At 52.5% G+C, this 25,715-nt stretch overlaps 1 protein-coding gene and 1 non-coding gene across 3 annotated transcripts in view; one reads left to right on the top strand and one right to left on the bottom strand.

The window, feature by feature from the left end:
- Positions 1–25,715, top strand: part of SBNO2 (strawberry notch homolog 2) — a 64,173-nt gene that overhangs the window by 25,192 nt on the left and 13,266 nt on the right. For both annotated transcript variants that reach the window (XM_066342024.1, XM_066342031.1), the window contains exons 4-11: positions 224–332; positions 19,589–19,750; positions 21,656–21,739; positions 22,007–22,103; positions 22,511–22,665; positions 23,032–23,165; positions 23,248–23,338; positions 23,423–23,566. In XM_066342024.1, coding sequence (XP_066198121.1) covers positions 224–332; positions 19,589–19,750; positions 21,656–21,739; positions 22,007–22,103; positions 22,511–22,665; positions 23,032–23,165; positions 23,248–23,338; positions 23,423–23,566 — 976 coding nt within the window. The remainder of the gene's footprint in view (positions 1–223; positions 333–19,588; positions 19,751–21,655; positions 21,740–22,006; positions 22,104–22,510; positions 22,666–23,031; positions 23,166–23,247; positions 23,339–23,422; positions 23,567–25,715) is intronic.
- Positions 25,200–25,340, bottom strand: LOC136389926 (small nucleolar RNA SNORA48). Its single transcript, XR_010748472.1, has one exon. It is a non-coding gene; the product is annotated as a small nucleolar RNA SNORA48 (small nucleolar RNA).

Below are 25,715 nucleotides of genomic sequence, written 5' to 3'. Positions count from 1 at the left end.
AATGGCCTGTGCACAGGGCATGGAAGCATGTGCAGCTGGACCCTCTTTTTCTAGGGCACTGTGTCCTGGGACATGGGTGCATGGGCCCTCCTCTGAGCTGAGTTTCTGAGAGGCCAGAATTTTTCCTCTTGGCAGGTGGCTTCATTCCTGTCCTGCACTCAAAGTGGGGAGGACAGTACCCTCACCACACTGACAGCTCACCTTATTTCCTTTCTCTCTTCAGCCAGTTTATGAACTCTGCTTCTTTCCTTGTGGGCCAACCCTGCATGGACACCAGCTATGGCCCCGCCGCCACCACCCCTAGCTTCCTGCCAAAGAGCGACTTTCCTCAGGTAGGTGACTCAAGTTCCCACTGGCCCATCACTTGCCTATGGGAAACCAGCTGCTTTCTTGGTCGGTGCCAACAAACCTCTGCTGAGCCACGTGCCTTGTGGAAATATGGCTTATTCTGGGGAATGGCAGTACCCCTCGGCTCTGCTGGCCTGCACCGCAGCCCAGCTGTTCCAATCTGTCAGAGGCAATTTCACAGCAGTGCAAAGCTGGGTCAGAAGTTATGTAATGAAGGATAGGGCTGTCCTGGTCACCCCTTTGCTCACGCTCCATATATGGTTGGTGGGACAGCCTCTCAGAATGCCTGATTTGCTTTCCCCAAGCCTTGGTGCCATCCTCCCCCTCCCAGTGGAGGCCCTGTGCTTACCTTAGTGTCTAGAGGAGGGGCCACGATCCCTATGCCCTCAGGCCAAGGATGCCCATCAAGTGCAAACACCATGGTGTCTGTATCCCCAAACCTAGTGGCCATTTGAAAATGTGACACACTAGTTGAACATAATGTTTGGTTTATCTGTGGGGACATGGGACAGCTCAGCCCCCACCAGGAATCAGGTGGACCCTGCCCTCATGGCCTCACCCTCAGGGTTTTTGCATGGTGCCCTGCCTCCTTATGGCAGCTCTGGAACACCGAGCTCCATGGAGATGATTCACAGGAAGAAGCCCACGTGTGATCTAATGCTGGCACCATTGCTCTAATGTGATCAATCACCCTGGGCTGCCAGAGCGAGGGTGCTGCTGTTTAACCTCAGAAACTTCAAATACTCGGCCTGAGCCTGTTCTCTACAGAGGGAACCTATTCTCTGCAGTGGGGGACCCGAACATACAGTTTGGAAAGTGCCCACATGTGACAGTGCCAAGGTCAATCAAGGAGTGAGGTGGTGGCAGGCACTTAGCTCCTGGCCTCGGTTTCCCTCTGGAAAGTGGGGACATGTGAGGCTCATGAGGAGACAGGCTGTGGAGGGATGCAGCACAAGCCACACAGTTCAAACCCACTAGACTCGCTTGGATCCAGACAGGCCATTTGGCTGCTTCATAACCACCAGAACACACTGTTCTCTGCACTTGGGCCTTCAAGTAAAACCAGGCAGAGAGCTGGACAGAGGGATATATGCAAATCCACATCTGCCTGGATTCTCAAAATGGGTCCATCTTTGGAACTAGCATCTTTTTTTTTTTTTTTTTTTACAGAAACAGAGAGAGAGTCGGAGAGAGGGATAGATAGGGACAGACAGACAGGAACGGAGAGAGATAAGAAGCATCAATCATCAGTTTTTTGTTGCGACACCTTAGTTGTTCATTGATTGCTTTCTCATATGTACCTTGACCGTGTGTTCATTGATTGCTTTCTCATATGTGCCTTGACCGTGGGCCTTCAGCAGACTGAGTCACCCCTTGCTCCAAGCTGGTGAGCTTTGCTCAAACCAGATGAGCCCGTGCTCAAGCTGGCAACTTCGGAGTCTCGAACCTGGGTCCTCCGCATCCCAGTCCAACGCTCTGTCCACTGCGCCACCACGTGGTCAGGTTGGAACTAGTATCTTTGCAGGAGCAATTAGGTTAATGTGGAGATGGGAGTAGAACTAGGGTCTTTGTAGGAGTAATTAGCTAAGCATGGAGGTGAGAGGGCTCTTGTTATCTGGCTGGCCCTAAACCTGGCACTTCCTTAGACAGAAGAGGGAACACAGACACAGGACAAAGCACACATGATCATGGAGGCAGAGACTGTGCCATGTGTCCATAGCCAAAGACACCAGGAACTGAGAGAGGCAGGGGAACTCTGTTGGGACGTTTACCCTCCAAGCCCAGCTAGGAAATGGTCAAGTTGGGCCTTATGGAGATGGGAGCACAGGGCTTACCTGCCCCTTGGTTATGCAGGAGAAATTTGGGCCCCTAGTCTCCAGGATAAAGGCAGCAATATGACAGATGAGAGGCCCTGTGGACATGGCCTGCCAGCCTTTCCAGGCACATTTATAGTTTCTTCCCTGAGCTTCAGCGCATGTGGACACCCTGAACGTCTGTGGTTTGGCAGGTGCTATTGCCCAGCTTTGGGAGGTGCCAATGTTCAGAAAGGAAGGTCCAGTGGGGATCAGCCTCTCAGGGCACCCTGGCTGTAGGCTCAAGACCCTTTCCCATCTGCTGCATCTCTGGGCATTGGCTTGTCCCACAGAGTTGTGGTCTTCTCAGAGCTCTGATTAAGTTCCTCTCCCCCTATCTTGGACACAACTTCACATCCAGTCTTGTTATCTCCTGATGCTATTTTCCCAGCTGTGGCATCACCTGATGTGTGAAGAAGGAAACTTAGGCATGGGGTGGGTGGAGTCCAGGGCCCTTGGAAGCCTCCCAACCCCTGTGGCCACCTATCCGGCCTTACTCCCCCATCAGTCTCTCTCTAATGCATTTGGTTCCCGCTGTCTCCCGTGCTCTGCCAAGAATCGACGTGGTTTCTCAGCTGAGAACCCCTTGGGGCGCCACAGCCGCCTCTTAGCACTCAGAGTTCATGTATCCATCCCACAGATGTTTATTGAGCGTCTGCTGAATGCATAGTGGCACATCCACCCCCCCTCCAGCCACCTTGCTAGGGTACCTTGGGCCCACATCTTTTTTTTTTTTACTTTTTTTTTTTTTCATTTTTAGAGAGAAAGGAGGGAGAGAGGTGTGGGGGAAGTTCAGGAAGCATTAACTCCCATATATGCTTTGACTGGGCAAGCCCAGGGTTTTGAACCAACAACTTCAGTGTTCTAAGTCGATGCTTTATGCACTGAGCCACCACAGGTCAGGCCAAATCTTTCTTTTAAAGCAACAGAACCTTTTTCCAGCAAATTCTCACCCCCGTGCTGAGTATGGGATTAGACAGACATGAGATCAAAGTTTGCTTCAAGTGAGGGTTCCCAAGGCCCTATCAGTTAGCATCCTGTATCTTTCCTATGATCCCTGGGTCTGCAGGCCAAGCTAGGAAGGAGTCTAGACCGAGCCTGGTATTTGAGGCCCTTTATAGCCTACCCCAGCTTACTGGGCCCACCACAGGTACCGTCTGCTCCTGATTAAGACTAAGTGACATCACCCTGGTACTCACTTAGAAACAGCTCCTAGGACCTGTGGACACGTTGCCTCATGTGGCAGAGGGAGTTTGCAGATGAGATTAAGTCAAGGATCCGGAGATCTGGATGAGCCTGAATTACTCAGGCAGCCCAGGACCCTCCCCTCTGAGGCATCTGGGCCACTGTCTGAGACCCTGGAGGAGGCTTAGGGCTGGAAAGTTTCTCTGTGTCTGTCCCTTGGCCAAACCAAGTGCTCCCTAGACACTTCTGACACACCCAGCTCTTTTTTTTTTTTTTTTTTACAGAGACAGAATCAGAGAGAGGGATAAATAGGGACAGACAGACAGGAATGGAGAGAGATGAGAGCATCAATCATCAGTTTTTCGTTGTGACACCTTAGTTGTTCATTGATTGTTTTTTCATATGTGCCTTGACCACGGGCCTTTAGCAGACCGAGTAACCCCTTGCTCAAGCCAACAACCTTGGGTTCAAGCTGGTGAGCCTTGCTCAAACCAGATGCCTTTCGCATCCCAGTTCAATGCTCTATCCACTGCACCACTTCCTGGTCAGGCAACACCCAGCTTTTAAAAACCTGTTTATACAAGTCTGTTTTAGAGCCCAGATATGGGAGATGGGGGAGCCCAAATGAAAGAAAGAATGCATTTCACTGAATGGCTATGTTAGAACATAGCCCCAAAGATGTCCCCATCCTGGTCCTAGGATCTGTGGGTATCACTTCACATGGTAAAGGGACTTTTCAGATGGGATTAAGTCAACGACCCTGAGATGGAGGCAACCCTGGATTCCCTGGGCAGGAGTAGGATGTCATCACAGGGTCCTCAAAGAGGGAGGCAAGAGGGTTAGAGTCAGAGATGGAAGAGTCTGTGCTGCTGGCTATGAAGATGGAGGAAGGGGCCACAAGCTAGGGATGCATGCCCCTAAAAGGTACAAAAGGCCAGAAACCATTCTCCCCAGAGCCTCTGGAAGGACCAGCCCTGCCTACATCTGGGTTTAGTTCTGTGAGACATATGTTAACTCTTTTTTTTTTTCCTTTTTTTAATTTTTTTTTTTTTAATTTATTTATTCATTTTAGAGAGGAGAGGGAGAGACAGAGAGAAAGAGAAAGACAGAGAGAGAGAAGGGGGAGGAGCTGGATGCATCAACTCCCGTATGTGCCTTGACCAGGCAAGCCCAGGGTTTCGAACCGGTGACCTCATCATTTCCCGGTCGACGCTTTATCCACTGCGCCACCACAGGTCAGGCCATATGTTAACTCTTGACCTCCGCAGCCACAAGTTAATAAATGTGTGTTGTTTTAAGCCAGGAGGTTCAGGGTAATTCATTACAGCAATGAAAGGAAACTGGTAGACCATGCAAAGCCTTCATGTGGCCCATGATACACTCTAGAAATGTCCACCACTCTTCCATAAATCAGAAGGAATTGGAATAGAAAATCTAGAGCCAGGCTGGGGGTGGGGAGTAAATATAAACTCAGAGGCCTTAATATACCTCCTGGTAACTAAACTTGATCCTCGACTCCCCTGGCAACCAAAGCAAAAAGAGCAACGATATGGGCTGTGTGACTCCTGTTACCTGCAAGGAAAAAGCTCCCAGTTTCCCTTTGTGGCACAGAGCGATTCCCCTGGGGTCAGCATTCTGCCCCCACCTCCACAGGGAATGCATCTGGATCTGTGGTTCTCTAGCCCGTGGTTAGCCTTGGCCCTGGCTTTGCTGTCTGAGGTCTTTGCTCTTCTCTTGTCTCCTGGGATGGATTATGGAACCCCAAGGGTACTGGATTCCTCCCTTGATTCCGTACATGAGCCAACCCAGGCCCAGGAACATAGGGGCATGTGGGACATGCCCTTTGTAAGCCCGTACTAGATCCCAGGGGGCCTTTGGCCTAGGGGATTCTGCAGTCCGGATGCCTCTCTGAGGCAGCTGTGCTAGCTGTGGCCTCTCTCATCACCCTGCCCTGACCAGGGCCTAACACCCAGGTTCCAACATGGTAAGGGTTCATGCACCCAGGACTCTGAAATTTAAACTGATACCTTTTTCTGTATGTAAATGTTTTCACAACAAAATGAATTTAAAATTTACAGAAAAGATGCAAAAACAGTTCTGAGAGTTCCTGACCACCCTCATTCATCCATCCATCTTCTGTGCATATCATCATCCTACATAACTGCAGCCCACATGTCACAGGGCAGAGATGAGCCTGCTGCAGTGCCAATGACATACCCTATGCCAGGTGGGCACTGAGGCCTCTGAAGAGTGTTGGTCAGTCATGGGTTTGCCTGGGGGCCTCTTGCTGAGACTGGGGCTCTAAGTTCATGGCAGGAGCCTCACAGATGAGACCCGTGTCCTCCTCAGTGCATTGTCTCTAAGGTGCTGGTATTGATGTGTCTCATTGCTAATGGGATTGAACTTGACCCTGGTTGGGGCGGCCTCCATTGAGTCCCTCCACTGCCCACTGTCAGGCCGATAATTGTCCCTGTTATCCTGGGAGAGGCACACAAGGCCATACAGATGTCCTGGCTCCTTGTGGTGGGGGAGGGGACGGCCTTATCATTTGTCGGTGGTTGTTGGTTACAGCAGTTGTGACCAAAGCATCATTCTCTCAGAGATTGTTGTCCTCACTGCTGCTGATCAGCTTGTGTTCTGTAGGAACAACTCCCTTCTCCCCTTAGCTATTTAGTCATTAATTAAATCAATGTAGGCTATGATCAGGTGCCATCAGGAATGTCTGCTCAGGATTTCCTATGTTCCTCTGTGTCCCCATTGGAGCACTTCCTCCCTTGTAGCCACTTGAGCCATCCCAGGCTCACACTGCCTTTCCTGTCTTGACCCTTGCATCACCCACCACTCTGAGGAAGGGACTCCTCTCCTCTCCTTTTTTCTTTTTCTTTTTTTTTTTTTGGTGACAGAGAGAGGGACAGATAGAGACAGACAGGCAGGAAGGGAGAGGGATGAGAAGCATTAGTTCTTCGTTGCGGCTCCTTAGTTGTTCATTTGATTGCTTTTTTTATGTGTCTTGACTGGGGGGCTACAGCAAAGTGAGTGACCCTTTGCTTAAGCCAGCGACCTTGGGCTCAAGCCAGTAACCATGGGGTCATGTCTGTGATCCCACGTTCAAGCTAGCGACCCTGTGCTCAAGCCAGACGAGCCCATGCTCAAGCTGGCGACCTTGGGGTTTCAAACCTAGATTCTTCGTGTCCCAGTCCAATGCTCTATCCACTGCGCCACCACCTGGTCAGGCTGGACTCCTCTCCTTCTAGCTCTGGTTGGCATAGAACCACTCAGGCTCCAAGTCCCTGTTTGGTGATCTGAACAGCTCAAGGGGACCCACATGAGTTTTCACACCAGGGTGTGCTGAGCACTAGGGAGTATGGACATGCGTCTTTTCTTTTGTTGTTTGTTTATTTTTTTATTTATTGATTGATTTTAGAGAAGAATGTAGAGAAAGATAGAGAAACATTGATATGTTGTTTCACTTATTTATGCATTCATTGGTTGATTTTTGTACGTGCCCTAACCTGGGATTGAAATCGCAACCTTGGTGTATCAGGACGATGCTCTAACCAACAGAGCTACCTGGCCAGGACCCATTACCTCTGCCTTCTATCAGAACATTTTATCACTCCAAAAAGAAACCACATCCCCATCAGCAATCACCCTGTATCCTAGTCCCCTTCCCCAGCACCTGAGAACCATGAATCCACTTCCTGTCTCCGGATTTCCCTGTCCTGGGTATTTCACATAAATGGAATCATATACTATGGCCTTTTGTGTTTTGTGTTTGGCTTCTCTCACTGAGCTTCATGATTTCAGGGTTCATTCACGTTGTATTGACTATCAGTGCTTTCCTTTTTATAACTGAGTAATACTCCACTGTATGAATAGACCACATGGTGTTTGTCCACCTATTGGTGGACACTTGGGCTGTGTCTGCCTATTGGCTGTTGTGAATCCTGCTGCTGTGAATATAGTGTACAGGTCTTTGTGTGGGCATGTGTTCCAGACATGGCTGAATCTAATTTGGGGGTATATTTGGGGACATGCTTGGTCAGGGTTGGGGGTGAAGGACTCGGCATTCCATCCCATTGTCTGCCCCACATGCTCATTCCCTGGAGCAGGTACTGCCCTGGCACCTCCTCCCAAGGCTCCCTAGACCCCCAACATCTAGGCCAGGCTCTGGGGACAGTTCTTTTCTAGGTACTGTATGAGGTACCTCATACAGGCAGCATGGTGTCTCGGGTGGGCCCTCTGTCTACCTGGTGAGGACATTTTCCATTTACCAGCTCAGGACTTCTGGAAAGCCAGGGTGAGGTCATGGCTCAGAAAAGTGCTTTGCAGGCCCTGGCCGGTTGGCTCAGTGGTAGAGCGTCGGCCTGGCGTGCGGGGGACCCGGGTTCGATTCCCGGCCAGGGCACATAGGAGAAGCACCCATTTGCTTCTCCACCCTCCTCCCCTCCTTCCTCTCTGTCTCTCTCTTCCCCTCCCGCAGCCAAGGCTCCATTGGAGCAAAGATGGCCCGGGCGCTGGGGATGGCTCCTTGGCCTCTGCCCCAGGTGCTAGAGTGGCTCTGGTCTCGGCAGAGCGACGCCCCGGAGGGGCAGAGCATCGCCCCCTGGTGGGCAGAGCGTCGCCCCTGGTGGGTGTGCCGGGTGGATCCCGGTCGGGCACATGCGGGAGTCTGTCTGACTGTCTCTCCCCGTTTCCAGCTTAAAAAAAAAAAAAAAAAAAGTGCTTTGCAAACTCTCAGCAGCTCCCTGCTGGGTGTGCGGCAGGTGGCATCAACCTCTAGGTAAGTAGATTTAACAGGGTCAGGGGGTCTTGGCTTGCCAGCAAGTTCTTAGCAGTTCCAATATTAGAAAAAGAGAGTGTGAGGTTTCTTCTCTGAGGAACCTATTGGTTCACACCCGACCATGGCCAGGTAGCCCTCCAAGGTCGGTGCTGAGGACCACAGCCAGGAATCCCCCTGTGGTCTTTGTCAAGTGCCAGGATCCTGTGGGAGCAGGAGTGTGGGTATCTCTGGAGGGTCCCTGTGTAGGAGTCAGGGCACCCAGGCACCAGGGAAGAAGGTGAGGAAGGTTTAGGAGGTCAGAGGCTGTCCCAAAGATTCTTAGAAGGGACCTTGTAGAAGCCCTTTGCCAGGGTCCAGCCACTCCTGATTACAGTGCTGGAAAGCGGTCAGGGTGTTGTGCTGCTGAGGACCCTGCGTCCCCATGAGGCAGCTGGCCCCATGATGGGGTGATAGAGCAGAGCTTTCTGTGTGATTGTAGGAATGTCCTGGAGCTACCCCACCAAAGTACCACAAACTGGGCAGTTTGAAATCATGGAGATTTTTACCCTCTCTGTTCTGGAGACAGCTGTCTGAGATCAAGGTGTTGCAGGGCTGCCCTCCCTCTGGAAGCTTCAGGAAGAGGGTCCTTTCAGCTTCTGAGCACTCGAGGCATCCTGAGCTTGTGGCTATATCACTGTAGTGTCTGTCTGCCTCTGTCTTCATGTTGCCTCTCCCTGTCAGTGTCCAAATTTCCCTCTTCTTATAAAGACATCAGTCATTGCCTGACCAGGCGGTGGCGCAGTGGATAGAACCTTGGACTGGAACGCAGAGGAGCCGAGTTCGAGACCCCGAGGTCACCAGCTTGAGCACAGGCTCATTGGGTTTGAGCAAGGCTCACCAGCTTGAACCCAAGGTTGCTGGCTCGAGCAAGGGGTCACTCAGTCTGCTGTAGCCCCCCGGTCAAGGCACATATGAGAAACCAATCAATGGACAACTAAGGAACCACAACAAAGAATTGATGGTTCTCATCTCTCTCCCTTCCTGTTTGTCCCTATCTGTTCCCTTTCTCCGACTCTATCTCTGCCACAAAAAAATTAAATAAATAATAAAGACATCAGTCATTGCACTAGGCCACCCTACTCCAGTGTGATCCCATCTTAGCTAATTATACCTGTAAAGACTATTTCCAAATAAAGACATTCATAGATTAGGACTCGAACCTGTCATTTTAGGGGATACAACTGAACCCTCTACTGGAACATTCTAGGAGGGAGGTATGCCTGAGGGGGACTTGCAGTGCTCTTCCCACTGTTCTGTTCAGTGAGTGCTGCCTACTTCCCAGCTTCAGTTTCACTCATTGCAACTGGACATACAAGCCACTTGTTACCCAAGCCAGTGGTTGCCCAAGCCCTCGAGTGTGTGTAAAGAAACTGGTGAGGCAGCTGGATAAGTTTAGGAGTTAGAGACTGAAGAACAGATTGTGAGGTTCTCAGGAATTCTGGGACAGCTGGCCATGCCCATTCCTCAATACTCCGCCACATGATGGAGGGTCAGCCTTGGGACCAGAGAGGGTCCTGCCAGCTGGGCGGCCCCATAGCCACATCAGCTGCGCTTATGAAGCTATATTCATGGCCATCTATGGCTTTGGCTATGGCTTCCACCCACAGACTAGCACCCAGGTCAACCATTTCACCTCCACCAGGGTGTCTGCCCAGACCCAACTCTGCTCCCCGCCCCCATTCACACATCCAGTCCTATTGCAGACCCATATTCCATGGTTGTCAGGATGGCAGGGCCATTGGCCGACCAGACTAGGAGTGGGTAAGGTGGCTAGGTGCCCAGTGGGTGATGACTTCTCCAAGTAGGGGCCCCTCCCTGTCCTGGGATCCCCCCAACCACACCATGGGCTTCCCTGTTTCCTTAGGGTCACTTTTGCCAGTTGGCCAACCATCTGGTGATGAGGTACTAGGGACAGAGAGTCAAGAGTTTACAAATTTTTCTGGCAACCTGACAATTTTTTTTTTTCAACCTGGCAATTTTTTTTTTCAATCTGACAATTTTTTTAGTGAGAGAGAGACACAGAAAGACAGGGAGAGACAGACAGGAAGGGAGAGAGATAAGAAGCATCAGCTTATTGCAGTGCCTTAGCTGTTCATTGATTGCTTTCTCATATGTGCCTTGACTGGGGGGGAGGCTGCAGCTGAGCCAGTGACCCTTTACTCAAGGCAGCGACCTTAGGCTCAAGCCAACAACCTTTGGGCTCAAGCTGCCAACTCCGCGCTCAAGCTGGTGAGCCTGCGCTCAAGCCAGATGAGCTCGTGCTCCAGCCGGTGACCTCGGGATTTCAAACCTGGGTCCTCAGCCTCCCAGGCCGACACTCTTTCCACTGTGCCACTGCCTGGTCAGGCAACTTGACAAATTTTATGCTCATTAAACAATAAAAAGTTTGCTTTTTAAAAATTTATTATTTTATTATGTTTTCCTTTCACTTTAGATTCCAACTAATTCTTTTTAAAATTGAGACAGAATTCACACACCTTAAAATGAACCCTTTAAAGTATACTCAGCCTGATCTGTGGTGGCACAGTGGATAAAGAGTCGACCTGGCCTGACCAGGCGGTGACACAGTGTATAGAGCGTCGGACTGGGATGCAGAGGACCCAGGTTTGAGACCCCCGAGGTCACCAGCTTGAGTGCGGGCTCATCTGGTTTGAGCAAAAGTTCACCAGTTTGGACCCAAGGTCGCTGGCTCGAGCAAGGGGTTACTTGGTCTGCTGAAGGCCCACGGTCAAGGCACATATTAGAAAGCAATCGATGAACAACTAAGGCAGGGGTCCCCAAACTATGGCCCGCGTGCCGCATGTGGCCCCCTGAGGCCATTTATCCGGCCCCCACCGCACTTCCGGAAGGGGCACCTCTTTCATTGGTGGTCAGTGAGAGGAGCACATTGACCATTTCATTAGCCAAAAGCAGGCCCATAGTTCCCATTGAAATACTGGTCAGTTTGTTGATTTAAATTTACTTGTTCTTTATTTTAAATATTGTATTTGTTCCCATTTTGTTTTTTTACTTTAAAATAAGATATGTGCAGTGTGCATAGGGATTTGTTCATAGTTTCTTTTTTTAATTTATTTATTTTATTTTTTTTACAGGTAAACAGAGAGAGTCAGAGAGAGGGATCGACAGACAGGAACGGAGAGAAATCAGAAGCATCAATCATCAGACTTTTTGTTGCGACACCTTAGTTGTTCACTGATTGCTTTCTCATATGTGCCTTGACTGTGGGGCTACAGCAGACCGAGTAACCCCATGCTCAAGCCAGCGACCTTGGGTCCAAGCTGGTGAGCTTTTTGCTCAACCTAGATGAGCCCACGCTCAAGCTGGCGACCTCGGGGTCTCGAACCTGGGTCCTTCTGCATCCCAGTCTGGTGCTCTATCCACTGCGCCACCACCTGGTCACGCTGTTCATAGTTTTTTTTATAGACCAGCCCTCCAACAGTCTGAGGGACAGTGAACTGGCCCCCTGTGTAAAAAGTTTAAGGACCCTTGAACTAAGGTCTCGCAACGAAAAACTGATGATTGATGCTTCTCATCTCTCTCTGTTCCTGTCTGTCTGTCCCTGTCTACCCTGTCTATCCCTCTCTCTGACTCTTCCTCTGTCCCTGTAAAAATAAATAAATAAATAAATAAAAAATAAGAGTCGACCTGGAATGCTAAAGTCCCCAGTTTGAAACCCCGGGCTTGCCTGGTCAAGGCACATATGGGAGTTGATGCTTTCTGCTCCTCTCCACCTTCTCTCTCTCTTTTTATCTCTCCTCTCTAAAATGAATAAATAATTTATTTTTATTTTTTACAGAGACAGAGAGAGAGTCAGAGAGAGGGATAGATAGGGACAGACAGACAGGAATGGAGAGAGATGAGGAGCATCAATCATCAGTTTTTCGTTGCGACACCTTAGTTGTTCATTGATTGCTTTCTCATATGTGCCTTGACTGTGGGCCTTCAGCAGACCGAGTAACCCCTTGCTCAAGCCAGTGACCTTGGGTCCAAGCTGGTGAGCTTTTTGCTCAAACCAGATGAGCCCACGCTCAAGCTGGTGACCTCGGGGTCTCGAACCTGGGTCCTCTGCATCCTAGTCCAACGCTCTACCCACTGCACCACCGCCTGGTCAGGCATGAATAAATAAAAATTTGAAGAATATTTGCAATGCTGTGTAATCATTACCTCTGTCTTGTTCTAGAACATTCTGACCCTGGCTGGTTGGCTTGGTGTGCGGACATCTGGGTTTGATCCCTGGTCAGGGCACACATGAGAAGCAACCATGTTTCATGTGTTCCTCTTCCTATCCTTCTCTCCCTCTTTCCTTCTGACAGCCAGTGGCTCAATTGGTTTGACCGTCGGCCTCAGACAGGGGTTGCCGGTTGGATCCTGGTTGGAGCACATGTGGGAGTACCCCTTAGAAGTCACCCCCAGCCCCTGACAACCACGAACCACTTCCTGTCCCTGTGGATATACCTGTTCTGGACATTTCACATAAATGGAATCACACATTGTGTGGTCTTTTATGTCTGGCTTCTCTCACTGAGAATCGTGTTTTCAAGGTCCATCCACATTGTAGCATTAGCGCTTCACTTCTTTTCATGGCTGAGTAGTTGGACCACATTCGTCTGTTGGTGGATATTTGGATTGTTTTTAACCTGTGGCTGTTGTGAATCCTGCTTCAGTGGACATGCATGTACTGGTTTCTATGTGGGTGTGTTTGCATTTCTCTTGGGTGGACACCTAGCAGTGTCACTGCAGGGTCATGTGGTGACAGTGTGACCTTTGGAGGAACTGCTCAGTCTTTTACAGAGAGATGCCTGTTGCCCATTCTCACCAGTGTGCTGGAGATTCTGACTCTTCTGTGTCCTCACCAGTACTTATCACTGTCATCTGTCTGAGTCTGGCAGTCCTTCGGGTGTACTGTGTATCTCACTTGTGACTTGCCTTTCCCTGTTGCCTTGTGGTATCTAGTGTCTTTTTACGAACTTACTGCCATATATATACTTTTACTCCTGTTTATGGTGATCATGGCCTGGTGGGCTAGCCCACAGCAACTCACTTCATTGTTGGGGTGCATGTTGCCCCCAGGCTGTGTTGGGAGACAGGACAGGGGCTGCTACAGTAGCCTGTTGGACTGCACGATTGGATTCCGTGACTGCTCATTCTTCCTGACTCAGTGGGTAGCCCAGGGTCCTTCTTCTCAGCCTGTGAGGGTTGCTCTAAAAGAGTCATTCCCACAGGATGGGTATTTATGCCTAGGGCTCAGAGCTCACAGGGCATGATGTTTTGCATACCCTGCCCACCAGCCCTTTCAAGCCCTACTCCCATGCTGGACTGAGGGAGGCAGGGGCAAATGGGTTGAAGTTGGTGAGCTTTGCTCAAACCAGATGAGCCCATGCTCAAGCTGGCTACCTCAGGATCTTGAACCTGGGTTCTCCACATCCCAGTCCAACACTCTATCCACTGCGCCACCGCCTGGTCAGGCAGGGGCAGATGGAATGGGAAGAAACGGGGCTTCTAGGGAAGGCAAAACTGTTGGCAAGGCTGGAGTATGAGTAGGTTGGGCCTAGGTGCCCAAGAGGAGGAGCTCCAGGTGGAGTTCCAGCATGGGCAAAGACCCTGGTGTGCCCAGGAGGTACTGAAGATAGCTCTAGGGTGGCAGGTGAAGGCCATGGACCTGGGTCCTGACTGAGAAGCTGGGGGCTGGTCCTGGGAGGGTGGCAGGACATGGAGGAGTAGGATGGACCTTAGTTTCCTCCCTGCACCTTGGGGGCCTATGCCTCTTGGAATTACTGCTGTGGGCATCTCAGGAGCAGCAGAGGGACCCTGCTAGGCCCAATCGGCAACGAGAGGAGCCAGGTAGAACAGAACCCAGTGTGTCAACAGTCTGGGGAAACTGAGGTAGGGCTGGGAGGGGCTGCTTGCACATCCAGCTGTGTCCCCCCCGTGTCCCATCTGAACCCTGAGGGCCTATAGAGGAGCACTCAGGGATGGTAGGGTGCGACCTGGCGGGGTGGTGTGTTGTTGACAGCATCTGCGGCTAGATTCCGCCCTGTACAGTAATTGTCCCTGCTCTGCCAGTAATCACCCTGACTTACCAGGCAGGCATCATTTCCTGAAAGTCAGCGGCCTTAGGGGAAGTATGCGCTGGTGGTGACTAAACCAACATGCAAATGCAGCCCTGCTGAGGGCTGAAAGCAGAGCCATCAGCCGGCCCAGCACCCAAGGTCATGAGGAGGGAGCGCTCCTTTCAAGGGACCCACTGGCGGCCACGCCATGTCCCAGCTGCAGTTCTGGCTGCAGTTTGCAGCACTCAACAAGGTAACCCTCCCGCTTGGCTTCAGGGGGCAGTCTGGCCCCTCCCACCTGGTAGGCAGGTGGGGGTAGGGGCACCTGTGGACTTTGAGTACTGCTTGGACCCACCAGACCTCGGGGCTCCTCACCCTGAGGCCCCACCCCTCTTCCTGGATCTTGTTGGCTTTTTTGGCAGCAACAGTGAATCTTTAGAAGTTTTCTGAGAACCGGTGGGGACGTGGGGAGGGCCAGGGAGGCACCGCAAAAACGAAAGTGTTTGGGACCAGTGAGAGGTGGGAGGGGCTGTGTCTGTGCCTGCAGTCCCTGCTTTAGTCTGGGTGGCTCTAGTGCTGGACCTCAAGTCTTGCGGGCTCTGAGGTGTCCTGGGGCAGCCATCAGAAACTCTGCCAGCAGCGGTGGACACGGTTTGCAATTGGCTCTGACTGAACAGGTAAGAATGGGTACCCTGCCCCTCCTCCACTCCCCATGGACCCAGGCAAGCGTTTAGTCCCTGCCCAGGGCAGTGAGAGAACCCATCTGAGGGTCATTTCTGGGGTCAGCTGTGTCCACGAGCAGGTGCTGAGCAGTGATAGCCTTTCTGGGAGAGACTCAGAGCCAGAGGTGGGAAGCTATCCTTTCTTGTTCAGCTGGACTATGATGGGGGGGAGGGGTAACATGTGGGGAGCTCCAACATGTCCTGCCAGCTCCTCACTTGGTCTAGGGGTCCCCAAAATGCTGCAGATATGGTAACAAAATGCTGAAGATATGGAAACAGGTGACCCCATGCTCTCCTGGTTCCTAGAACTGTCAGGGTAACCTGCCAACTCCCTCCCCTCAGGGGCTGCAACAGAAAGAGCAATATGCAGTGGGAGGGCAGTTCTGAGTTTGAGTGGTCTTGGGGGTCTGCTGGTGGCTGCTGGGAATCAGTTCCCCACACAGGCTGGTGGGCTTGGGAGGGGTCCCTTCTTAACCCCATCCAGCTGCCAACCCTGCACAGGGGGTGGTGCTGGCTGGCTCCTAAGGATCTCACCTCCCCCTGACTCCTGGTGACCCATGTGAGGTCCCTCCTCTCCTCCCATGAGAATCAAGGGAGGGGGTCCCCATGTTGCTGGTCTGGGCATCTAGATGCGGTGTCCATGGAGTGGGGCAAGAGCACCCACTTTCTTTTTTTCTTTTTTAAAATTGATTTTGGGGCAGGGGGAAGCAAAACATTGATTTGTTCCACTTACTTATTCACTAATTGGTTGTATTTTGTATATGTCCTGACTGGGGATCGAACTCATAACCTTGGTGTATCAGGATGAAGCTCTAACCAACTGAGCTACTGGACCAGGGCCCATTCCACTTACTTTTTTTTTTTTTTTTAGATTTTATTTATTGATTTTTGGATAGAAGAGGGAGAGAGAGAGAGAAAGAGCGGGAGAGTGAGCAAGATGGGGGAGAAGCAGGAAGCATCTACAAGTAATAGTTGCTTCCTGTATGTGCCTTGACCAGGCAAGCCCAGGGATTTGAACCAGCGACCTCAGTGTTCCATGTCAACGCTTTATTCTCTGAGCCACCACAGGTCAGCCCATTCCACTTTCTTAACAGATGATATATTTCAGAACAGTTTTAGATGCACAGAATTATTGTGGATGGTGTATATTCTCATATCCCCCTTCCTACTCCCCCTGTTTATACCTGCTGTCACTGCAGTACCTTGTCACAGCTGATGAGTCAGGACTGAGATGTCATTAATAATCAGAGTCCAGGCCCTGGCCGGTTGGCTCAGCGGTAGAGCGTCGGCCTGGCGTGCGGGGGACCCGGGTTTGATTCCCGGCCAGGGCACATAGGAGAAGCGCCCATTTGCTTCTCCACCCCCCCCCCTCCTTCCTCTCTGTCTCTCTCTTCCCCTCCCGCAGCCAAGGCTCCATTGGAGCAAAGATGGCCCAGGCGCTGGGGATGGCTCCTTGGCCTCTGCCCCAGGCGCTAGAGTGGCTCTGGTCGCAGCAGAGCGACGCCCCAGAGGGGCAGAGCATCGCCCCCTGGTGGGCAGAGCGTCGCCCCTGGTGGGCGTGCCGGTTGGATCCCGGTCGGGCGCATGCGGGAGTCTGTCTGACTGTCTCTCCCCGTTTCCAGCTTCAGATAATTAAAAAAAAAAAAAAAAAATAGAGTCCAGGCCCTGGCCGGTTGGCTCAGTGGTAGAGCGTCGGCCTGGCGTGCAGAAGTCCCGGGTTCGACTCCCGGCCAGGGCACACAGGAGAAGTGCCCATCTGCTTCTCCACCCCTCCCCCTCTCATTCCTCTCTGTCTCTCTCTTCCCCTCCCGCAGCCGAGGCTCCATTGGAGCAAAAGATGGCCCGGGCGCTGGGGATGGCTCCTTGGCCTCTGGCCCAGGCGCTAGAGTGGCTCTGGTCGCGACAGAGCGACCCCCCAGATGGGCAGAGCACCGCCCCCTGGTGGGCGTGCCGGGTGGATCCCGGTCGGGCACATGCAGGAGTCTGTCTGACTGCCTCCCCGTTTCCAGCTTCAGAAAAATACAAAAAAAATGAAAATAAAAAAATAATCAGAGTCCATATTTACTCAATTTCCGCAGTTTTCCCCAATGGCCTCTCTCTACCCTAGGACCCTATCACGATCACACGTGACACTCAATCTTCATGTTCTCTTAGGCTCCTTCAACTGAGTTAGTTTTCTCTTTTTCCTATGTGGATGTCTTAAGCTATTGCATACTACAGGTTGTCCCCAGTCAGGGTTTTCTGGTATCTTTCTCATGATTGTGTTAAGGGATATGCCTTGCTGTCCTATGGCTCTTCATGGCTGACATTGATCCTCATCTCCTGGCCAGGGTACTAGTTAGGCTTCCCCACTGTCCTCTCAGAAAGGGGTACCTCTACACACCCACCTTTTGCCAGGACCACTCTTCCTCCTCTGCCCCACAGGCCTACACACCACTCAGGGACCATTTGGCCTACAGGAAGCAGGGCCACCATCCAGGACTCCAGGAGCTAGCATCACTTTGACCAGACTCAGGCAGCCCCCACCAGGACTATACTCCGATGAGATTACTGGCAGAGATTTCAGCAAAGACATGTGGCTAACTCCATCTGCTCCCAGACTTCCTTATACCCAGCCTTCTGGGGTCTCTTTCCCTGTCACTTCACAGGGACCAAGTAGCAAGACTTACAATCTGGCCTTTGGCATCGTCTACCAGACTTGGATTGGGTCACCTCTGACCCCAGCTGTCCTGGATGGTGCAAAGCCCAGGGGAGGTTCAGCCTCGGGGTTGGCGGGGCAAGACTTGCCAACAATTTGCCATGAGTTTCTCCTGAGATAGCTGTGCTAGCCTGTTGAGTTGCCAGGCTCTCATGTGAGTGGGCTGGGTACCCCAGGAGTATACCTCTGGCTCTTGCCTCGATCCTGGAACTCAGTGCTTTTATAAACCTACCTAGGCCACTGTCTGTGTCTGGTGCTTGAGCTGGTCCTGCCTTCCCTGGATAGCCAAAGGCCCTACCTTCTCCCCTGGTTCCTGCCTACTGGAGGTGGTGGGGGAGGCTGGATCTGGCCCTCGTGTGGGTCCAGGCTGCTTGCGGCTAGGGGCAGGGCTGAGGACAGGCTTGGTGGTCCAAGCTCTCTCCTTGCATACCATGGGAGTGTATAGCTGGCCCCTGTGGCTCCCTGTGTGCACAGATGGCCAGGGCTTTGGGAGGGTAGTTACAGGAGGCTTAGTCAAGGCCCCCAGCCTCATACCAACTGACTTGGCTAAGGTGGTATTTCCTGCATGTCCCCTGACCCCTGGCTGGTACCAGGACCGACCTCGTCCAGCAGATGGACAAGACTGAGGCCATTGGATAGACCCTAGTCCTATCTCTTCCCCATCCATTTCCTTGGAGCCTGCGTCTTTCTGGGGCTGTATGTATACTGGGGTCAAGAATCAGAGCTTTGAGGAAGCTGATGAGGTCACCTGCAGATTCGCCTCTGAGGAATAGGGATCTGATTCCAACTTGGATTGCTAGCAGGAGAGCTCCAGAACCACAGGCTTCACAGGGGCTTGGGACAGGCCTGGGCACTGGCTGAGACGTAGGCCCGTTAGATGTGACATTGTAGACACATCAGGGTAGGTCCCAGGGTTTTGTTCCTCCCCAGAGTCCACTGAACTTAGCCCTCAGGGCCCTGAGACACCCACTAGTCAGCCCATTCTCTTTGTCTTCCCATACTGGTTGGCTGGACTTGCATCCTCTGTCCCAGCCATGGTTCTACAATGCCTCCAACATGTAAGTGCTGCATGAGGTCTGTGGCTCCAGAAGGGCAGCCCTGCCTGTCCCCTCTGTGTGGCCTCTGCCAAGCCTACTGGCCCTGCCTGTCGGGAAATGCTCTCACAGACTGACTGAAATGCCTAGGGCTTGATGTCAGTGTGACTGGCTCTGTGGCCTTGCCTGGGCAGGCTGAAGGGGAAGTGCTCATCTGGGAGGGTTTGTGGGGCTTTCTCCCAGTGGCTTTAGATGAGCGCTGCTCCCTTGCAGCTTCCCCAGCTCCTGGGCATTCAGGGTACCTGTCTGCAAAACGGACAACCACTGTCCTAACTAGGTGGTGGATGCTGCAGAGGAGTCTGGTTAGGGGTTCGTTCCCCACCAGTCCAGGACCCTGGAGGTGCTGGTCCCCATCTGTCCCAATGTCCAGTATAGGCCAGGCATATGAAGGTACTAGGTACCTCTGACAGGGATAGAGGGGTAAGGGCAGCATGAATGCCCCTGGCACTGTACTTGATTTTCTTTAAATTTAGGTTTATAAACTGTGCAACCTCTGTGCAGCAGGCTTCTCCCAAAGGTCTGGGGCCACTGAATCCTGACAGATCCCTACACTGGTGTCACCTCCTCCACAGGAATGGGCCAGGGAAGGCATGGAGCTGGTATCACCTTCCTCTGGTGCCACTCAGTGGAGTCAGTGCACAGCTCATGGGGTCTGGCTTCTCTCATGAGTATCATATTTCCAGTGTTTGTCCAAGTGGTGGCCAGTGTCAGAACTTCATTCCTCTTCTGGCTGAGCAGCATCTGACCCATGGCTGGCCCCTCATGCACCTATTGTAGGGCTGGTCCGGCCACACTCTCACCTGGCTTGTCTTCCAGGAATCCTCGTACCTTGATGACCTCTCCAACGCCTCCATTTTCTCCTCATCTGTGGACTCCCTCTCGGACATCGCAGACACCCCTGACTTCCTGCCCGCTGACAGCCTCAGCCAGGTGCCCACCATCTGGGACGTGAGCACTGGCCCCTCCACCCATGACAAGGTCAGTACACCTTCAGACCTCTGTGTCAGTAAGTGTGTTGAAGCTGATCAGACACCGATGAGACTTTTGGTCCAGTGTCCTCACATTTTCCATACAGCCCAGAAAATACAAGGGTTTGGTTTTGCGGGGGAAACTTCTGTGTTGGGCACCTTGCCTCTCCTTCTGTGTAAGTGCCCAGTGGCTCATTCTCCATGCCCTACTCTTTGCTGGGCCTGCCGAGAAGACAGAGGTCCCTAGGAAATGAGCGCAGAATGTCACTTCTCATGGTTCTCACCTAGGGTAGTCCTGCCCCGAAGGGACACTGGGCCATGTCTGGGACATCTGTGGTTGTCACAACTGGAGGTGCTCCTAGCATGTGGGGGCCAGGAATGGTGCTCAACCCTCCACAGTGCCCAGGATGTACCCCCAACAGAGAATGACCCAGCCCAATTTCTGCTCTGCTGAGGTGGGAGGACCCTGGGCTAGCTAAACAAAGTCATCCCCTGTGGAGGCCACTCTGGGGCTGAGGGCTGGAGGAGGAATTATTGACCAGGCTGGGTGGCAGAGATACCTCATGCAAAGACATCGTGACATGAACTAGCCTGATGAGCCCCAAGGTCAATGATGGGCCCTGTGCCTGGCCAGGTAAGCCAGGAGGTAAAGCCAGCCCATAAGGCTCACAGGTGAACAGAATCACCAAGTATGCCAGGTCTAGACTCCCACAGATGCCCAGGAGCAGGCAGTAGGGGCACCCAGCATGGGGGTGGTAAGGAGACAGAGAGTGCCCAGGGCAATGCAGTGAGGTCCCTGTCCTTGGCAGCTTGGTAGATGATCCAGGCTCATCCCAGTGTCTGGGCAAAGGGGCCCAGCAGGACAGTGGCATCACCCACACCTCCCAGGGCTCTCATGTGGAACCTAGCTTCTAGGAGGAGGGCATGAGGGCAGCTGAAACACTCGCACCATGCATCAAACCAGCCCACCTACTAGGAACCCTGACTCAGCCTTCAGGGAACCTGGCTGAGGCTGTTTGTTTTTGTTAATTAAAAAAAAAAATGGAGAGGGACTTGATCATAGGTTTCTGTCTGACTTCCTTGTACCTCAACTTCCATTTTATTTTCTTTAAAAACAAAAACAGTGCCTGACCAGGCAGTGGCGCAGTGGATAGAGTGTTGGACTGGGATGTGGAGGACCCAGGTTTGAGACCCTGAGGTCGCCAGCTTGAGCGCGGGCTCATCTGGTTTGAGCAAAAGCTCATCAGCTTGAACCCAAGGTCGCTGGCTCAAGCAAGGGGTTACTTGGTCTGCTGAAGGCCCACAGTCAAGGCACATATGAGAAAGCAATCCATGAACAACTAAGGTGTCGCAATGAAAAACTAATGATTTATTGCTTCTCATCTCTCTCTGTTCCTGTCTGTCTGTCCCTGTCTATCCCTCTCTCTGACTCTGTCTCTTAAAAAAAAACAAACACCCTTTGGCCTTGTTCTTAGCCTTTGGACACAGCCTAGTCATAAAATCCACTTGCTTATCACATTACTGAATCCCTGGATGACCCTTGTCCCTCTAGACCATAAGGGACACTTGTGGTCCGGGGCACCCAGCAGTCAGTCATGGTCTTGGGACAATGAGGCCGAATGAGAATGGCTACATATGTTATTTTCATGAAACATGGTTTGGGATCAGAGTAGGTCTTGACTATCAGACCCCCAGAAGGCCAGTCCTTGGCCTGGACCTCAAGGGGAGGGGGGTCTGTCTTTTACCAGAACCAGATGGCAGGCAGAAGGAAGGAGGCACACGACTGGCCGTGGGCAGAAAGAAGGGCATGAGGATGGCATGGAAAGCCCAAGTCTAGGCCGGTGGTCCTATTGAGGTGCTTCCTTAGCACATCAACCTGCAGGCTCATGTACATTCCCCCTCATCTCTCCTGCAGTTGTTCTTGCCCAGTGGGCCGTTTACGAGCCTCGAGGACCCTGTGTCCTCCCTCCCCAGCACCCCACTTCTCGTCAGCTACCAGGTGAGCTGGGTCCCTTCTCTAGCCCTGCCCACCTCTCCTGGGACTAAGGAAGGCCATTCACACTTAGGCACCTACTGTGTGTCAGACCCTGCCTATTTTACAGGTGGGGAAACTGAGGTCCTAGGAAATACCATGTTGTGGGGAAGAAAGGTGGGCTCTTTCCCTAGCCATCAGAGGCTGGCTGGTGGGCCAGGTCTCTAGCCCTTGGGGGAGGCTGGCCGTGCTGGGCAACAGAACTGTCCCCGACATGTTGACACCATCCTTCAGTCTCAGAGTCAGCCAGAGGAGGAGGAGGAAGCAGAGGAAGATGAGGCGGAGGAGCTGGGCCACACGGAAATCTACGCAGACTACGTCCCATCCAAGTGTGAGTGCACAGCCTCCCCAGGCCCCTGGCATGTGGGAGGAGACCCCCAGGGGACACTCTCAGCAGGCAAACCCAGTTCTGCACAGCCCTACCACACCTCACGACTCCTGCAGGAGGGTGCCCAGTTTCAGGGTCCCTGAAGCAGTGAAGGTGGGACTGGTAGAGGTGGAAGGAGGGGTGCTTGTGTAATTGTAGTGGTAATCCACACCTTGCCCAGAACCAAGGAAGCTAGAGAGTGAGATGCAAAGTAAGCCTACCTCCCTGCCCAGCAAGGATTTTATGGATCTGCCCCTTTCTCCTTTATGTAAAGTATTGATGGGCATCCTCCCCCAACCCTGCTCTGCGGGCCCTCATCCTGGTCCAGCCCAGCTGAGACCCTGACCATGCCCCTGACAATGCCTCTCCAGCCAAGGTCGGGAAGCAGCACCCAGACCGTGTTGTGGAGACCAGCACACTGTCCAGTGTCCCCCCACCGGACATCACCTACACCCTTGCCCTGCCCACCTCCAACAGTGAGGTCCTATCTGCCTTGCAGCTGGAAGCCATCACCTATGCCTGTCAGGTGACTCCAGAGTCTCCCACCTGGTCCCATCCTGTGTTGGGGGGGGTGTTTGGTGCCCTCCTACTCATCCTGTGTGGGAGGGGTCTTGATAGCCACCAGACCCAGACCAAGTACTGTGTGTGGGGGGGGTCTTGGTGCCCATCTAGCATTGGGTGGGCCTCAGTGCCCACCCAGCTCCATACCCTAGGGGAGGTTTTCAGTGCCCACCTGACCCATCCCACATGGAGTCGTCTCTGTGCCTACCCAACCCACTGCTCCTTGTCGGTTATCTCAGTGCCTATCCAACTGTATACTATGGGGGGAGTCTCGGTGCCCACCTGACCCTGTCCTGCATGGGGGGTTCTGATCACTGCCCCACATCCACAGCAACACGAGGTCCTGCTCCCCAGCGGGCAGCGCGCAGGCTTCCTTATTGGTGACGGTGCCGGTGTGGGCAAAGGACGCACAGTGGCGGGCATCATCCTTGAGAACTACCTGCGGGGCCGCAAGAAGTCCTTATGGTGAGTGTGCCCTCTGCACGTGGAGTGGGCAGAGCCGGTGGGAGTGGGGAATAGCTGACACCCACCAGCCCGCATCCCCCAGGTTCAGCGTCTCCAATGATCTCAAGTATGACGCAGAGCGCGACCTGCGCGACATTGATGCTCCTGACATCGCGGTGCACGCGCTGAGCAAGGTAGAGGGGTGGCCCCGTCGCATGGTGAGGGGGTCCTGGTGACCCTGCAAGCATGCCTACGCCTACCCCCACCCCTTTCCCTAGATCAAGTATGGTGACAACACTACCTCAGAGGGCGTCCTGTTCGCCACTTACTCCGCCCTGATTGGGGAGAGCCAGGCTGGCGGACAGCACCGTACACGCATCAGGCAGATACTCGAGTGGTGCGGGGTGGCCTTCGATGGCGTAGTATCCTGGCCTGAGCCGAGGAGCAGGAAGGGACGAGGGGGCGGGGTAGGCATGGAGGGTGGGAGAGGGTTGGAGCGTACAGGCGCGTCGGAGGGGTAGAAGTGGGTACCGACTGTGGGACAGGGCTGGAAGGGGCAGGGCCGAGGAGTGGGAGGAGGGATGAGGGTGGGACCGATGGGGTGGGAGGGGCCAACAGAGGTGGGGCTCAGGGGGAAGGACCGTGAGTGGGAGGGGTCTGCGTCAAGGGAGGGGTTAGAGGGGCTCAGAGCTAAGGAGGCCATGGATGTCACTCTGGTGCAGGAGAAATTTCTATCAGGACTCCTTGCGAGGCTCGCCCTCAGGGGAGGCTCACTCTCAGTGACTGCTTCTGTCTGCCCCTCGCAGTCTGGCTTGGCCTCCTGGTTCCAGTCTGCGGGACTGTGACCACGTCACTCTGCGTGGTGCTTGGTGGTGAGAAGATAGGGTGCGGAGCCCTTCCATCTCTTCCTCCCCCCCCTCCCCTCTCCCCCTCTCCCCACATCCTCCTCTCCACGTCCCAAGATTTGGGGGTTTCTACCTTTCTCGCCATCTCTCTCAAACTTAGGATACTTGGATAGCTTTGTGTTCTGCTCCTACCAGACTAGAAAAGCAAAGAATTAGGAAGGTGGCAGCAAGAGTGCAGTTTATTTAAAATGTTTATTTTGTTGATTTTAGAGAGGAGATGGGAGAAAGCAGGACAGCAACAGGAACATCTGTTTCTATATGTGCCCTGACCAGGGATCAAACCAGCAATCTTTGTGCTTTGGGATGATACTCTAACCAGCTGAGCTATCCAGCCAAGACAAGAGTGCAGCCAGTTTAAAACATCTTTGTTAATTTCTGCAATCCCCAGTCTCCCTGGCTCACCCTTGAAGCAGGGTATGAGGTAGGAGACTCTCAGCTCCCAGGGATTTGTGCCAGGAGGTCCCCACTTTATACTCACAGTATCTTCCCCTGGCATGGAGGCAGCTTACAATGTCTCTGCTGTGCAGCTCTGGAGTTGGCCTGGTGCGGTGGGCATCCTGTGGGTACTCAGCTTTCTGTTCACCACCTCCCCAGGTTGTTCCCTGTGTGCTATCTCATGATCTCATGTTATTGTTCTCCCTGGAGCAGGTTTGCTTGTCACTGTGCATCATGCTACTCTGTTCTGTCCTTATTCAGTCATTTCCCCATCACAGGGACATTCTGGGGCTTCCAGCTTCTGTGTTATACACAGTCTTGTGTGATTCCCAACTCTCTCTCTCTCTATGTCCTTGGGACCATTCCAGAAATGGGGCGACCAGCTCTGGCAGACCTGGCCCCAGACAGAGATAAGAAGAGAGATGTAGGCTCTGTGTGTCCTTTCTGGTCACATGGGCAAATGGGTGGCTTTACTGGTTAGATAACGCAGAATAGCTCCTGTGTGTCCAAAAAAGAAACAAGGTTATTGGTGCACCCATGGCACCCAGACGACATCTCACACAGCCAGAGGAAGAGGATAGTGTAAAAAAATACATTTGCGTTTCATTTGGACTCATTTTTTCATTTGGATTTTGCAAATCCTGTCAACCTTTTATCTACATACCACATGTACGTGTGCATATATATGTGTAAACACACATCTTGTTTTTGTTTTTTATATGTCCCTGGTATGAAACAGTTCTGGCCATCAACACAGACATCAAACTAGAATGAATTAAGGGTTGTACATCCACTTTGCTCCTGACTGATACAAGAGCACCACCAATCAGGTGTCTTCTTGCCCATTGCCAAAGGATCACACACCTTGTTTTTAAACTAGGCTCATGATTGCCTGACCTGTGCTGGTGCAATGAATAAAAGTGTTGACCTAGAATGCTGAGGTTGCTGGTTTAAAACCCTGGGCTTGCCCAGCCAAGGCATATACGAGAAACAGTCAATGAACAACTAAAGTGAGGCAACTACAAAAATTGATGCTTCTCTCTTTTTCTCTCTCTGTTTCTAAAAATCAATAAATAAAGCCTTGCCTGACTGGGCGGTGGCGCAGTGGATAGAGCATCAGACTGGGAGGAAGACCTGGGTTCGAGACCTGGAGGTCACCAGTTTGAGCGCGGGCTCATCTGGCTTGAGCAAAAAGCTCACCAGCTTGGACCCAAGGTTGCTGGCTCGAGCA

Source organism: Saccopteryx leptura, chromosome 1 (assembly GCF_036850995.1).
Source record: "Saccopteryx leptura isolate mSacLep1 chromosome 1, mSacLep1_pri_phased_curated, whole genome shotgun sequence".
Classification (NCBI taxonomy): Eukaryota; Metazoa; Chordata; class Mammalia; order Chiroptera; family Emballonuridae; genus Saccopteryx; species Saccopteryx leptura.
The sequence above is the reverse complement of the archived record's forward strand: the minus strand, read 5'-3'. Positions and strand labels throughout refer to the sequence as shown.